The 16,537-nt window shown below is 42.3% G+C and overlaps 1 protein-coding gene across 1 annotated transcript; it reads right to left on the minus strand.

Moving 5' to 3' along the window:
* Positions 1 to 7,252: 7,252 nt before the first annotated feature.
* LOC124259646 (brain protein I3-like) lies at positions 7,253 to 16,536 on the minus strand. The gene is made up of 4 exons (XM_046693819.1): positions 16,339 to 16,536; positions 10,381 to 10,442; positions 9,758 to 9,972; positions 7,253 to 9,492 (listed from the first exon to the last, which is right to left on the minus strand). The coding sequence occupies exons 2-4, from the start codon at positions 10,427 to 10,429 to the stop codon at positions 9,361 to 9,363; spliced, it is 396 nt and encodes a 131-aa protein (XP_046549775.1). The 5' UTR covers positions 10,430 to 10,442; positions 16,339 to 16,536; the 3' UTR covers positions 7,253 to 9,360.
* Position 16,537: the final 1 nt, after the last annotated feature.

Genomic DNA, 16,537 nt, shown 5'->3' on the forward strand with positions numbered 1-16,537 from the left:
GTGAGTGAAAAGATCCATCCAGTACTGAATGCAATGCTTTCTCAATATGCCCCACCATGATTCTATTCTTTGGTTTGTTGTACTTGACCCATACACGTAACTCAGTCTACCAGCGTATCTGTCCACATGATCGTTCCTCAGAAAGTACTGCATCTGCTCAACAGTTGCATTTTCTGTGCCAGCATCAGAGCGTACTCTCTCTGGGCATCCTTGATATGTTGATACAGCTTCAACGAAATAACTTGCTACCAGCTTTGGATTGTTATTCGTGTTCCATGCATGTAGCCACATGATGTTACGTGAAAATCCATCTATGCATCCATGAATGCAAATTCCGTATGGCTTCAATTTGTCGTACCCATCGATATGCCAAACAGCATTAGGTCCCAATGAAAAGTACTTTCGACGCTCCAGTCTTCTTTTACTGCGACATTTCACACCCTGAGGGTCAACGATACCAAGCAATATCCTTACAGTTTCTTTGTCAACAGTCAAACCATTTTCCCGACACCTTTGATGCATCCATCGATAGCCATGTAACTTACCAGAGGTTTCACATTCAGACAGGATGAAGAGAGCGACATCAACCACTTTTGATTTTCCTTTTCTTCGATAGAGTTTCATTTTTGCAAGTTTTCTTTTCAGCGTGCGTTCACTTATCAAAATCTTGTGATCATGAGCCAGAAAGTAAAGAATGTCTTATTGCTCAACCCTAAGCATACGTAAGTCTGAATGATCTTAACGCACATCTCCATATTTTGATCTTTATATAGTTGTTCAAATACTGCTGTTGGCTCTATTTATACCATTTAAGTGGAAATTTCCAGTTACTAAGTGGAAATTGCAAGAAACCTGAGTGGAATTTTCCAGTTATAAAGTAGAAATTTCCAGTTATTAAGTAGAAATTTCAAGTTACTATGTGGAAATTTCCAATTAGTAAGTGTAAATTTCCAGATACTATGTGGAAATTTCCAGTTATTAAGTGGAAATTTCCAGTTAATAGGGATGTGAAAAAAAAAAAAATGACATGGCCCTAATAGGCTTCCGTAGATGTTGGATCCTATTGTCGTTCCTCATTTTGACAATCACTCTTGCCTCTAGACCAGTGTACATGGATGATGATGCTGGACCCCACCGTTCCACTCTAGTGAACAACTTCATCCAAAACAATGCTGTGAGAATTGAATGGCCAGCTAAGAGTCCTGATATCCACACTATTGAGCAGTTTTGGGACCTCTTATGTCGTCGTGTGCAGGCGAGAGATCCTGCTGTACAGAAAGTGAGAGAATTGGAACAAGCATTAGATGAGACATGACACAGGTTACCCATGGTTCACTTTCAACGACTTGTAAGGGGTGCGAGTCGAAGGGTTGCGACCGACATCCAGGCAAATGGAGGAAGTACAAGTTACGGACTCCAAACTCTTGTGAACGCCTTTTGTGACCTCTTTAGCAAATGCTATAATCTAATGTTAGTTGATAAAGTGGTCAGTTCCATAGTTTCATGCCGAATTCATTTTCATGAAATTTACCTCATTTGATTATCATGCTCTATAGCAATAGACGTCTTAGTGAATTCGTCATTTCTGGTGTTCTTGTATTGATCTGTCCCTTTTTGCGCATGTCTACAATGTCATGGTTACTGGATTATCATTTGTGTTCTCCCAACATCCAAAAACACTAGGGGTGCTTAACGTTTTTCTCTATGTATGTTTTCTTGCTCCAGTCAGTTTTACTTGAAACCATTTTATCTTTGATGTCTTATTCTGATCATAAGATGGTTCATTTTGGGAAACTGTGTGAAGTTCCCCCTGGGTGTTCATTTCAATGTCACAAAATATAATCAGGATTTTCAGAGATCTGCAACTGCTGAAGGTGAAGAATGAGGTTAAGAAATATCGAGGCCAGGTGAGTTTTCATAAGAAAGAAGAAAGAGATTGAGGTGGACGTCCATTTGAAGTTTCGGGTCTGATGCCTGCTCATGCAAAGGCCTGACAAGCTCCAGTTGTCAGCTCAACTGGCTCACAGCGCATGTGAATTTTGTAGGGGTGACTACTGAGGAAGAAACAACTATTGCGATAGCGATAATCTATTGCGACCAAATATTGCAATACTATTACCATAGGTTTTTTCTCCTTGAATTGTCTCATTTAAATTCATTTCCCAAATGAATGTATAGTTTATATGAAATAAAAACAAGTTTAAGTATTTTCAGTTTCTTATAACTGACAGGAAACTAAAAACCCAGAAAGTAAACACTTGAAAAATAAACTCCATGAAGCTATAAGTCTGCACCCAAACAATAAAAAAAATACAAAACAACATAAATATTTCATAAACATTTTGCGCTGAGCGTGTTTCAACGGAAATCAATTACTAAAACTATCGATAGTCACACTTACTATCGATGCAGTGATAGTTTTTCGTTTCTACCATAGATTAATTGCTATCGGAGACTCAACAATTGCAATCCATCGATAGTTTGATGTATTGTTACAGCCCTAGAATTTTGAGGCGCTGGAGTTGGTCTCGGAGATTTGGCTCCATCATGTACGCATACACTGGCATTTCATTTTCCCATTAATACATAGATTTTGAGGCCATCCTGTCACTTTTGCACATTCAAGTAGTGTGCTTTTCTGAGCTGGTTGGTCCAAGATATGCTTGGTTCTGTGCCTCCTCAAGGGACAAATCCCATCTCCAATATGGTTGGTTTTATTACTACAGGAAGGCTGACTGGGCTACGAAAGTGAAAGAAAAATTTGCCCATTGTACAATTTTGACTTCACCAGTATCATGTTATTAATAAATGTCAAAAAGTGACACCAGGTGTTTGTGGAAAGGTGATCATGTTCTGCCTAACTGGTGGCACCTTCACAGAAAACCATAATATTGCATCAGAATTTTCTTCATGGTGTACAATTTGGAATTGTCCTTGACTTGTCTACCATACAACCTTTGCTGAGTGAGTGAGTATAGTTTTACACAGCTTTTAGCACTATTCCAGCAAGTCACGGTGGGGGACACCGGAACTGGGCTTCACACAACCTTTGCTGAAAACATTACTTTGGCTTTGTAACCCAGATGAAACGACTTTAGAGCAAGGGTTATATAATTCTAAGAGCACGATCCATTGTACCTCAACAGTAGAAACGATGAGCAAAAACTACTTTTACTGTGTGTAGATTTCGTACCTAATAGTGCTATTTGAATGTTTGTGTCATGTTCTTAGCTGCATGGTCTGGTGTCTATGCGGGCTGCACTGTCTGGTGTCTATGTGGGCTGCATGGTCTGGTGTCTGTGATGGCTGCATGGTCTGGTGTCTATGTGGGCTGCATGGTCTGGTGTCTGTGTGGGCTGCATGGTCTGGTGTCTGTGATGGCTGCATGGTGGGCTGCATGGTCTGGTGTCTGTGATGGCTGCATGGTCTGGTGTCTGTGTGGGCTGCATGGTCTGGTGTCTGTGATGGCTGCATGGTCTGGTGTCTGTGTGGGCTGCATGGTCTGTGATGGCTGCATGGTCTGGTGTCTGTGATGGCTGCATGGTCTGGTGTCTATGTGGGCTGCATGGTCTGTGTCTGTGATGGCTGCATGGTCTGGTGTCTATGTGGGCTGAATGGTCTGGTGTCTGTGTGGGCTGCATGGTCTAGTGTCTATGTGGGCTGCATGGTCTGGTGTCTGTGATGGCTGCATGGTCTGGTGTCTGTGATGGCTGCATGGTCTGGTGTCTGTGATGGCTGCATGGTCTGGTGTCTGTGATGGCTGCATGGTCTTGTGTCTATGTGGGCTGAATGGTCTGGTGTCTGTGTGGGCTGCATGGTCTGGTGTCTGTGATGGCTGCATGGTCTGGTGTCTATGTGGGCTGCATGGTCTGGTGTCTATGTGGGCTGCATGGTCTGGTGTCTGTGTGGGCTGCATGGTCTGGTGTCTGTGATGGCTGCATGTGGGTCTGGGTGGTGTCTGTGGGCTGCATGGTCTGGTGTCTGTGTGGGCTGCATGGTCTGGGTGGGCTGCATGTTGTCGTGTATGGCTGCATGGTCTGGCTGCATGGTCTGTGTGATGGCTGCATGGTCTGGTGTCTCTGATGGCTGCATGGTCTGGTGTCTGTGTGGGCTGCATGGTCTGGTGTCTGTGTGGGCTGCATGGTCTGGTGTCTGTGTGGGCTGATGGCTGCATCTGTCTGGTGTCTATGTGGGCTGCATGGTCTGGTGTCTGTGATGGCTGCATGGTCTGGTGTCTGGCTGCATGTGGGCTGCATGGGTCTGGTGTCTATGTGGCTGCATGGTCTGGTGTCTGTGTGGGCTGCATGGTCTGGTGTCTGTGATGGCTGCATGGTCTGGTGTCTCTGACTGCTGCATTGTCTGGTGTCTGTGTGGGCTGCATGGTCTGGTGTCTGTGTGGGCTGCATGGTCTGGTGTCTATGTGGGCTGCATTGTCTGGTGTCTATGTGGGCTGCATTGTCTGGTGTCTGTGATGGCTGCATGGTCTGGTGTCTGTGATGGCTGCATGGTCTGGTGTCTATGTGGGCTGCATTGTCTGGTGTCTGTGTGGGCTGCATGGTCTGGTGTCTATGTGGGCTGCATGGTCTGGTGTCTGTGTGGGCTGCATGGTCTGGTGTCTGTGTGGGCTGCATGGTCTGGTGTCTGTGTGGGCTGCATGGTCTGGTGTCTGTGATGGCTGCATGGTCTGGTGTCTGTGTGGGCTGCATGGTCTGGTGTCTGTGTGGGCTGCATTGTCTTGTGTCTATGTGGGCTGCATGGTCTGGTGTCTGTGTGGGCTGCATGGTCTGGTGTCTGTGTGGGCTGCACTGTCTGGTGCCTGTGTGGGCTGCACTGTCTGACGTCTATGTGGGCTGCATGGTCTGGTGTCTGTGTGGGCTGCATGGTCTGGTGTCTGTGTGGGCTGCATGGTCTTGTGTCTATGCGTGCTGCACTGTCTGGTGTCTGTGTGGGCTGCATGGTCTGGTGTCTGTGTGGGCTGCATGGTCTTGTGTCTATGTGGGCTGCATGGTCTGGTGTCTGTGTGGGCTGCACTGTCTTGTGTCTATGTGGGCTGCATGGTCTGGTGTCTATGTGGGCTGCATGGTTTGGTGTCTGTGATGGATGCATGGTCTGGTGTCTATGTGGGCTGCACTGTCTTGTGTTAGTGTGGGCTGCATGGTCTGGTGTCTATGTGGGCTGCATGGTCTGGTGTCTGTGGGCTGCATGGTCTGGTGTCTGTGTGGGCTGCACTGTCTTGTGTCTATGTGGGCTGCATGGTCTGGTGTCTATGTGGGCTGCATGGTCTGGTGTCTATGTGGGCTGCATGGTCTGGTGTCTGTGTGGGCTGCATGGTCTGGTGTCTGTGATGGCTGCATGGTCTGGTGTCTGTGTGGGCTGCATTGTCTGGTGTCTATGTGGGCTGCATGGTGTCTATGTGGGCTGCATGGTCTGGTGTCTATGTGGGCTGCATGGTCTGGTGTCTGTGATGGCTGCATGGTCTGGTGTCTATGTGGGCTGAATGGTCTGGTGTCTGTGATGGCTGCATTGTCTGGTGTCTATGTGGGCTGCATGGTCTGGTGTCTGTGGGCTGCATGGTCTCTGGTGTCTGTGTGGGCTGCATGGTCTGGTGTCTGTGTGGGCTGCATGGTCTGGTGTCTGTGTGGGCTGCATGGTCTGGTGTCTGTGTGGGCTGCACTGTCTGTGTGTGGGCTGCATGGTCTGGTGTCTGTGTGGGCTGCATGGTCTGGTGTCTGTGTGGGCTGCATGTGGGCTGCATTGTCTGGTGTCTATGTGGGCTGCATGGTCTGGTGTCTGTGAAGGCTGCATGGTCTGATGTCTGTGATGGTGTCTGTGGGCTGCATGGTCTGGTGTCTATGTGGGCTGCATGGTCTGGTGTCTATGTGGGCTGCATGGTCTGGTGTCTGTGATGGCTGCATGGTGCTGCATGGTCTGATGTCTGTGATGGCTGCATGGTCTGGTGTCTGTGTGGGCTGCATGGTCTGGTGTCTGTGATGGCTGCATGGTCTGGTGTCTGTGATGGCTGCATGGTCTGGTGTCTATGTGGGCTGCATGGTCTGGTGTCTATGTGGGCTGCATGGTCTGGTGTCTGTGTGGGCTGCATTGTCTTGTGTCTATGTGTGCTGCACTGTCTGGTGTCTATGTGGGCTGCATGGTCTGGTGTCTGTGTGGGCTGCATGGTCTGGTGTCTGTGTGGGCTGCATTGTCTGGTGTCTGTGAAGGCTGCATTGTCTGATGTCTGTGATGGCTGCATGGTCTGGTGTCTATGTGGGCTGCATGGTCTGGTGTCTGTGATGGCTGCATTGTCTGGTGTCTGTGTGGGCTGCATGGTCTGGTGTCTATGTGGGCTGCATTGTCTGGTGTCTGTGATGGCTGCATGGTCTGGTGTCTGTGTGGGCTGCATGGTCTGGTGTCTATGTGGGCTGCATTGTCTGGTGTCTGTGTGGGCTGCGTGGTCTGGTGTCTGTGTGGGCTGCATGGTCTGGTGTCTATGTGGGCTGCATGGTCTGGTGTCTATGTGGGCTGCATGGTCTGGTCTCTACTGTCTCTACTTCACAGGCAACTATATACTACCTTGGTTGGATCTCTATTTCCAGCTTTGTCAAGATGATGTAGTGTCACGTAAACCCGAGACATTGTCATTTCAGAGAACCTTTTAGATTGCTATTTGATTCAATCTGAAATACCAGAATCAGGTCAACAGTTAGCCTCCATAGGATCCAGTTGGTATTGTTGATGTTAACCTATGCAAACATCCAGGGTACGTGTGGTTTCATCATTGAAGAAATAAAAAAAAACGTACCGTTAAAAAGGTTATACCATGTCCAAGGAAAACGGCTTGCATGAAACTGCTATACACTTTAACCTTACAGTGCTTTAGTAAATGTTCACTCCGAGTGTTGGCTTGTTCATTCATCATATCAACTTTTCATCTACTGACTGACTGACTGAGTTTAGTTTTACACCGCTTTTAGCAATATTCCAGCAATATCACGGCGGGGGACACCAGAAATGGGCTTAACACATTGTGCCCATGTGGGGAATCGAACCTGGGTCTACGGCGTGACGAGCCAACGCTTTAACCTCTAGGCTACCCCACCGCCCCAACTTTTCATCTACAGTATAAGAGTACAAAAAAGCTGTTTGTCCAAGATTAGGACTGGCTATTGGGGGTGAAGGCAGTTGCACACCAGTCCTAGAACGTCAAACAAATATAGTCATTAATACACAAGCTCTCTAAAACAAACACAAAAGCAATGTTTCATTTCATTATAATAACATAATCATTTATACAATAGGAATGTACATGTTGAGTTGTTCTTGATTCATGAGGGTACAGTCAACAAGAAGCCAATCCACATATCATTACAATAAGGGAGAACGTTCAGGCAGAAAGCCAGGTGCCTGGTATTCCTGTCCAGAATAAGTGGTTTCATAACAATTATCTCAACACGTACAAGTACGGACAGAACATTAACTTCCCACTTATTACACATTTTAGATTATGATGGTTCACTGTTTATGTATTTTTGAGAGAAAACAGGATTAAAACTGTTCTTACCAATCAAAATTCTTCTGGTCCCTAAATCAAAATTACCGTGGCAATTGTCAATAGTCCAATGACACATGATATCATTGATTTCTGATATGACAGGTCATATTGTAAAAGTATGTTGTAGCTAGTTGTATGTATGTACATCATTGTGCACAAGAGATTGAGTGAGAATACATGCATGAAAACACATACTCCTTGCACAAGGTAATCGCACCTACATATACACACAACAGACCTCATGCTCTGTACAAATGGACTTAGGTTACACATAACCTGTCCTATTCCCTCCCCATCAACAAAAAGTTCATGTGTGCCAAAATAACACTATCCATCAAACTATCTTCACACTGTTGAAATACTCGTGAACATCCTATCATCCGTCACAAAGACCATCATTCATGAAAATACCAAGTTTGCAGGCCACTCAATGACAAACATCTGTGACAAGAGAAATATCTCCAATTCCTGTACATACGAGCAGACTACAAATCAGGGCATAACAACAGAATAGCCCCACTGAGAAGCTGCTGGTTCAAGGACCTGCCAGTGGAAGGGTATCCACATCTCTTTCCACATGCATGACTATGTCTAAATATAACACAAGTGACATTTGAGTAGATCTCCACTTCCAAGTGTGCAGGAAGCACCACATCCACAAACACAACTTTTGTCTATCACAGTAACTCCCATAGCTTGGTGTAGTGCAGTTTTATGGGGAAAAAACACATAGAAAATCAAAAAGCCAACAGAGTAAGTATAAAACATTACTTTCATTATCAGAAGCAGAAAAGGCAATCAGCAGGAGACTGTCTTTACTGTCAATAGACTTGACTCACAACTGTCAGTTTTAACTGATCATCTCAAGATTGTTTCTGAAGATTGTCCACTCTTTAACAAAAAGCACAACTAAACTGTAATTTAATTAACAAATAATCAGAAGATAGTAGTCTCTATGTCTTAGTATCGGTAAGCAACAAAAAACAAACAATACAAAATACATAACTTATTATTTAAACACAAAAACATACATGATAAACATAAAAAGCACAAAAATATACATAATCTCAAGTTATGTATTTAGTCTTCGAATAAGTCATACAGACATTTCAGGCTAAAGTCGGACTTGGTGTAAAAATCTTCCCACAAGTGTTCTATGAACACAATCGGTTAGCACTTACAAATACATACATTTCACTTTGTACAAGAAAGCAATCGAAAACGCTGAATAACCATCTCCAGTTAACACAACAAAACTTCAAATAAGTTTCATAAAAGATAAACAAAGAACCCCAAATCACCCAACATCTGAAAATATATCTATCTTTTTGATTTAAGTCACGTTGTCCAAATACTTAGCACACAAACTGTCTTCAACATATTGGATGCTTAGATTTCATGTGGGGTTTTGTCAGTATGACAAGCAAAGTTCTACAATGTCTATTGTTGGGGGTCTATCTAGGCCTGCTTGGAGACTGATGGTCGACCCAAGCCTGAAGCAAATACAGGGTAAGATTCCTATTGAGGATTTAACAATTTGCTGAATGTGCAGATGTGGTAAGAACCAATACTACATTAGCCAGATGTGACTTTACAGACACCAGGGACAATAAACAAAAACATTGTTTAATATTCAGATTTACATGGTCACATTCTTACAAGAATATAAGATTCAAACCCAGGAGGGGTAGCAGATCCTACCTGGCACAACTCCTCAAAATTGAGACCAGATATAACAAAAAAGCATCTAATATGTCAAATATGGCGGTTTGCTGTTGTGATGTTTTTCTTCAAGGCAGGTGAAATGTTTTCTAGCCATAGATAGCCCCACAGTTTGCACAGCGTCTCTGTCTCATGGCCAAACAACATAAAATACCAATGGGGAAAAACAGGATGGCACACAAGACCCCAAGGCAGGTGAAGTCATCTTCAAGGATCCCCACCTAAAACATACAAGTACATGTTAGTCCAACAAATCACACTGAAGTACATTCAGTAACAGAGCTGGTGATTTCATTAGCAACATCTGAATCTCTGCTGAATCTATACAGTATAGTTGGATAAGTGAGAATATATATCTATGACAGGTCTTTCTATGCATGGAACATGTCAAAAATCTACCTTTAATCTTTTCATAACCCCTGCCTATCACAATATGTTTTGATGATGTGTCACATGTATGTTGAGCCCTATTTCCTATAAACTCACACGACAAGCTGGGCACCCTCCTACTACCACAACCTGGGACGTTGGTTGTGTGACAGTCACATTGTAGTTCTGGTAGCTGGGGACGGCCCCAGCAGGTGGAACTGGAGGAGGGGCCATGCCCTTGGGTGGCTCATATGCTCCTGCAGGTGGACCGTAGCCCTGAACAGGTTGGTAGACCCCTGCTGGGGCTCCATAGCCTTGCTGGGGTTGGTAAGCTGCAAAACATTTCATAGAATTAGGGACAGATTAAAGCTGAAGAATTCTTTTTCATATTTAAGTTTTTTTATATCCATTTTGAAAAAAATAAATGATATGAAACTGAACACTAGTTGGATCTTGCAAAACAATGGCTGCAATGCAACACGCCATAACAACATGTTTTTTTCCAACTAACAGACCATGTTGAAAATCACTACTGTTGGACATACTATACATGTTCTGCCACATACACCATTGCAAACAAATTAAAGAGATACAGAGAGTGTCTACACTGACCCATTCTACACGAGAGAGATCCTGAATGTATCTACACCATCTACTGTAGATCTGAGATCCTGAATACATACATCTACACCATCTACTGTATCTACACTGTCAAATCCCATATGACAAAGATGTCCTACCTCCGGCAGGGGGTCCTACAGAATATGGTGGTGGTGGCGGTGCTGACATCACGACGTGGGAACTGAAAACAAGAACAGTGCTGGTATTTACATCACAGTCAGCATATAAACACTGGCTAATGCAGGCCTTGAGTATTACACACTGGCCTCTTCCAGTTGGCATGGTAAACTATGCTAGATGAGTAAATGTCGACACATTTCACAATATTTCAGTGAAAAGTGCATAGTAATATTGCTACAACAGATACATGACAAATTACTGTTGAGCAACTGTTTCGGTTGTGGTTCAGATGGTTTTTAACATTATGTTTTGACAATAAACAATGATAAATTGTTCTTGTTCATTACTATTTAACACAAGCAGTTGAGTGGAAGTTATATATCTTGATGCTTTTGGAATGAAATGTAATCTGGTACCTTCTGGAACAGGTATCATCTATGCTGTGGAAGAGGGCAAGCGTAACCCTTTATCATATCACCAGGTTTAGGATTACATCAAGACAAGCAGTTGTGTGAACATCATGTTTTCATCCTTTGAAACAAAAAAGTACTAGAATCTGTACTTTACTAAGAAAATGTAATCCCATATGTAACATATGTTATATTTGACCACTTTCTAAAATGGCATTGTGTATTTCATAGCTTTCGGCCGTGGGAGCCGTGCCAGTTAACACTTATCAGAGGGGTACACAAAGTCCGCAGTCTAGACTACCAGTCATCCGACTTTCATTTTTGTGGAAGCCGCGGTAGCTGAGCGGTCTAGGCATCAGACTTTGTGGTCTAGTCGTCTGAATCCCGGATGGGACTCAACCCCAAAAGTACTAGAATCTGTTCTTTACTAAGAGAGTGTAATCCTAAATATAACCATGATAACATATGTCATGTTTTCATCCTGTATGTCCAGCATAGGCATGCTGGATTTCTGGGTTAATGTATTGTTTCAATATAGAAGTTGACACGTTATAATGGTGTTTGAGACATAGACTTCTTATCTTGAAGTCTACAGTTAACATGTCCCAAAACAAATTTTAATAGTATGGGTTCACATTAATCACAACCTAACATTACAAACATGAATCAAAAGTGTTATTATTCTTATAATTAGGCCACTTACACACATGCTATAGCACTGACCTCTGGGGCATGCGCTAAGCGTATACCACATGATGGACATTATTACTCTGGATAACCCAAGCTGCCTGAGAGGTGCTACTTTGCTAGAAGGTTAATAGTCATATGATTTATACCACCAGGTACCCATTTTCTGCAAGGTGAACAGAAACAATTTTAAACTTGTCTAAGCTGAGACCACATGTGTCATGTGTGCTTTGGTGTAGGGCAGGATGTAATGTCCTTGAAACCTTCAGGAGTCAAGCTGCCAAAACAGTCATACATCCAAGAACTCTTCGACTTCAACGGATTTGTGGCCTGGGCTCTCTGCATAAGACCACACATCACAACAGCTATACAGGTTTATGCTCCAACTGGTGTCACAGACAGAGATAAAAGGACTCACAACAAGAAGAGACCCCAGATGATAACTTATACTTGCTGAAACTGTGCCCATAAAGCCATAAGGATGTGCTAATGATTATTCTTAAACAAGTAGGTAACTCTAGCTTAGAATCCAGATGGTGACAACTTGAAGATATCCATGCAAGCAGAACTGCCCACATATATCTAGCAGATACTAATGGTTAATACACAACAGCTGTGTCCCTGCAATCACTGATCTGGTGTCCCTGTTTGTCCTCAGCTGTGTTTGCACCAGCGTACTGTATTCTAGCAGTGGTCTGCCGAGGCAGCAGGTCTATTCCACAGAAACATATGACTCAATGACTGACTCAAAAATATTATATATCACTCAGCCAGCTGTTTCAATTACTGAATTTATGCATCTTAATGTGCTATAAACACCTTTCACTGGCTAAAAGCTAAAAATCATCCAATCAGAACTAAACTTTCACATTTTGGGAAATATAGTAGTTATACTTCTGGAAATACTAAAGATTTTTGTTTTTCAACTGACTCCAGTACCACAGAATCACCAACCCTAGTTATGTTGATGAAAATTTATGGGTATAGGCCTGAATTTTTTTTAGAAATTTTAAAATTTTGTTTACCACAATATATACATGAATTCTTTCATCTGACAACTGTTTCGTAATTTTTTAAATTGTTTACCAAAATATATTATATGCGTTTTGTTATCTGTAACTAGTTATGAACCTGGATAAAATAAACCCTCCCACACCCCCTTGCATTCTTGAAAACTTTGTACATTATAAGTTGTTCACTGGTCTCGAGGGGACATGGACTGATGTACCCTCGATGTTAGTTTATGTTCCTTGAGCCCGAAGGGCAAGGGGAACATAAAGAAACATCGAGGGTACATCAGTCCATGGGCCCCGAGGGACCAGTGAACAACGTATTTATCTTACCGAACACCTCAATGGTAATTTTGAACTGTTTGAAGCACTGGTATGAAGTACCAGACGACAAGAAAAACAAATTTAGAGTTATCTCCCTTCCATCGAGTTGCATTCGCAAAACATCGGTAATTTCCGTACATCATACGTGATTCAATGTTATTCGAGATAAAGAATTACTACTACTAAGTACCAAATGAGTTCAGCATTCCCAGCGGGGTACATAGGAAATGTTACTTGCTTGTAAGCGGGGTACATTGAAAATAACAGAAGAGCGTTCAGCCAATCAGAAAACGACATTTATGTGTGAGGCAAGATAATGATGGATGCTGTCATGATCACAAGAGATAAAATAACACACACATTATACACAGGAAACAGGTAGTAAGTAGTTTCGCCTTTGAATCACAGGAAGCAGGCATTAGTTTCATACTGTTTTTGTTTCAATCGACTCTTCACTTGTCCACTAAGCAATACACACATTGCACATCTGACAGAGTGACCATGTAGAGATATTTAATGAACCTGACTATGTGACAACATGTGTTTGTAGCATGATTCAGAAAGAAATACTAGGACATTATTATATTATTATAGGATATTGATACAGCACACATATCCACAACTAGTACATGCTCAAGGCACTGGAGTGTTCCCTTGATCAACGGATGTCTTTTTTCTGAAATTCTTTTAACCAACTCAACTCTGGGGAGTGTTCAACTCATGACTCAACTCACAAGGTACTCATTTGCAGCTGGGTGAACATGTCAAATTTGTGAGAATTGTGTGAAATCTAAGATTAAGTTCTCATTTTAGAGCAAGTACTTTGGGCAGTGATCACCTCTGTGTTGTTGAGGCTAACATGAAACATGGGATGTTGCTACTGTATGAATCTGTTACAGATGAGACAGATTCTGTGGTAAACATACTGTGTAAGACTAACAAATAATTGTGAATGGTAATTCTGCATCAACAAATTGCACGTCTGGTTTAAGTTTCTGTATGATCTCTCCGAGTGTCAGCACTAATAAACCCCTAAACATCTTCAAACATCTTTAATAAAGCCCTGTAAGAACTCCCCAATATATATATATATATATATATATATAAGAAGAAGTTTCTGAAATCAGTGAATTACACAACACGGAATTCTCCAACATGTTTCAGAACCGAATATTCAGGGAGATATTTGATACAGTTAAACGGATTATGTTTATACTTGAAATTTGTCCATGACGTCACAATGCAACTGAAATATGTAAAGTTGTAGTACCGCAAGTCATGTTGTTATGGCGCCACATTCTCAACACTATTTCTTTATATATATATATATATATATTCACCACTACACTGTTGATAATGTAATCTTATGAATGAATGCCTACTTATGCACTCCCTCCCTTTGGAGTACTGAAAGACACTTAGACTGGTTCTCAACACATTCCTTTAAGTAAGCAGTGTAGGAAAGATAGCCCGTCCCAACGTCCGAGACGGGTGAATTTTGTGGAGGACGGGTTAAAAAAATATCTAGTCTGTCCTCATGTCGGGTCAATTTTAGCAAACCAATGACATATATATAATGATTATAACCTTTTTGAATATTTACTGCCGAAGGTGTTTTATTTATATTTGGAGGACAGGCTAGATTTTGGCAGGACTGGTAAAAAAATTGACCTGCCAGTCCTGTGGACAGGCTAGATTTTCTACATCTTTCCTACACTGCTTTAAGTGAAACTTCTATAGTTTATATACATGTATTAGATACTTGCTGAAACAGCTTTTGCAATAATTTCAGTTCTGGGAATACTATACTTGGTTGCCTACAGCAGGAGTTCAAATTCTTTTGCCCGCCCTGGGGGAGTGACAGTATCGTTGCTTGGGTTCTTTCTGCCAAGCACAGCTAAGGGACAGCTTGACCTGTGATAGGGTCTGTAATTTTTATTAGGGTCTGAGGTAGGATCGCGGCTAGTTGTGCCCATTACATCCCACAAATCATTGTTGTTGCTTATCTTTACTTCCATGGCAGTCTGGCCATAATATGATTAACCATTATTTAACTAAATGGGTATGGTCAGTGCCGGGTAGTATGTACTAGCAACTATCACTTACTGTAACTTTTGTTTACCATCACCCCCCTGCCTCATTATCCTGCCAAACAATATGATTCCCCCAAGGCAACCATACGTCACATCTTCCCATGACATCACTAACCAGTGCGGTCCTGACGTCATGAAGCATCATAATCAAACGTCACATCTTTCTGCTCCAAGCAACGCAACAATGACACTGCTTGGATAATTCTCCTCACACACACACTCCTTCCCCACAACTCTAAAAGATAGGCTGCGAATTTTCCACAGTGAACAAAAGTGTACATAATTGTATCAATTTGTTTTATACAAGTGAGTCCGGTAATTCCGAGCGTCCGGTAATTCTGCGCAGCTGCAATAGCGTACTTCCGTATCAAAGGTAAACATCGTCTGCTACCACATTTACGCTTGAAATCGGGACATTTCTACAAGGGACTGGCTTTTAATCACTAAAGGTAAGTAAATAACAGTAATTTACAGATAAATTGACAGTTTTATGAAAATTCGTTTTCTTCAAACTTTTAAACCTTTTTCTTCATTATTCATAATTGGATTTATATGTAACACTCTTCCTTACATTGATGAAGTGATTTTTGAAAATAATCTGGCCCTGATACGCTTCAATACTTCGGATCTCCAGCTGGATGTTATGCGCATCAGTTGCTGCACAGAATTACCAGACAGCAAGCGATGTCATCAGAACGCCGGTAAGGTCAACCGTATTGCATAATGCAATGTTAGAATTTTATAGTTGTCAATAAAACTTATATTTCTCAGTAAATATGATGCATACCAGCATGTTTAGTCACGTAAACCACAAAAAATAAGAGACATTAGTTGCCGTGTTATGATCGATGTGCTTAGGTGCACGGAAGTACTGGATGGTATTGTATCAATATATGTATCATTCTCCTTGAAGTTATGCTAGATATCGTAATAAGAGGCCTGCATCATCCACACTGTGTCCAATGCATCATTATACATACTACAAATCGTTGTTGTTTATCTTTACTTCCATGGCATAAACTGCTGATAATGTAATCTTATCAAATAGTTCCGACGAGGACATTAACAAGATAGATAATTCAACGGATTGTAGAAATGTCACTATAATCATGATAATATCAAACATCTTTTTTGTCTCCGAGCACGAGCCATGACGACCAACATGATTCCAACCCCTAGAATTAGTTGTATGGATAACGTTATTTCACCTATAGATATAACGATACAAAGAAGAACATGACCAAACAAAATATGTATGACACTTTCTCGTCTGGTCAAAATATGACACACCGAAAAAGTAAACAGATCTCACGAGTTCAGAAAACGTGAACGGCATGCATGCCATGTTTGTATCAAGATTCTTAGACTTGGGTTGGAACCCCCAGAGTTCCCTGTTCGTATACAACAACTAGATTTTTCCTGACCATATTTACCTCTTGCTGTCACAGACTCTTTTCGCTATTTGTGTACTCAGAATGAGTCCGCGATCACCAACAAGGAAGAGAAACTCTCGTGACTGAAATTTCACCGTCACATGACAATATGGTCTTCGTTTGGACTCGTATATTTTCGGTTTTACCTCGGCTGTCACGGAATGGCACGAGTGCTGACAGGTACGCGACGATTTAACAA

The sequence above is a fragment of the Haliotis rubra genome, unplaced genomic scaffold (assembly GCF_003918875.1).
Source record: "Haliotis rubra isolate DU_JTF1 unplaced genomic scaffold, ASM391887v1 Scf730, whole genome shotgun sequence".
Classification (NCBI taxonomy): Eukaryota; Metazoa; Mollusca; class Gastropoda; order Lepetellida; family Haliotidae; genus Haliotis; species Haliotis rubra.

Bases quoted from the DNA above. Each gene is read 5' to 3' on its own strand.
- LOC124259646 (XM_046693819.1), bottom strand. From the start codon at position 10,429: ATGTCAGCACCGCCACCACCACCATATTCTGTAGGACCCCCTGCCGGA. The intron at 9,973-10,380 runs GTAGGACATCTT...AATGTTTTGCAG, and splicing joins TGTAGGACCCCCTGCCGGAG to CTTACCAACCCCAGCAAGGC. The intron at 9,493-9,757 runs GTGAGTTTATAG...TGTATGTTTTAG, and splicing joins GAGGGTGCCCAGCTTGTCGT to GTGGGGATCCTTGAAGATGA.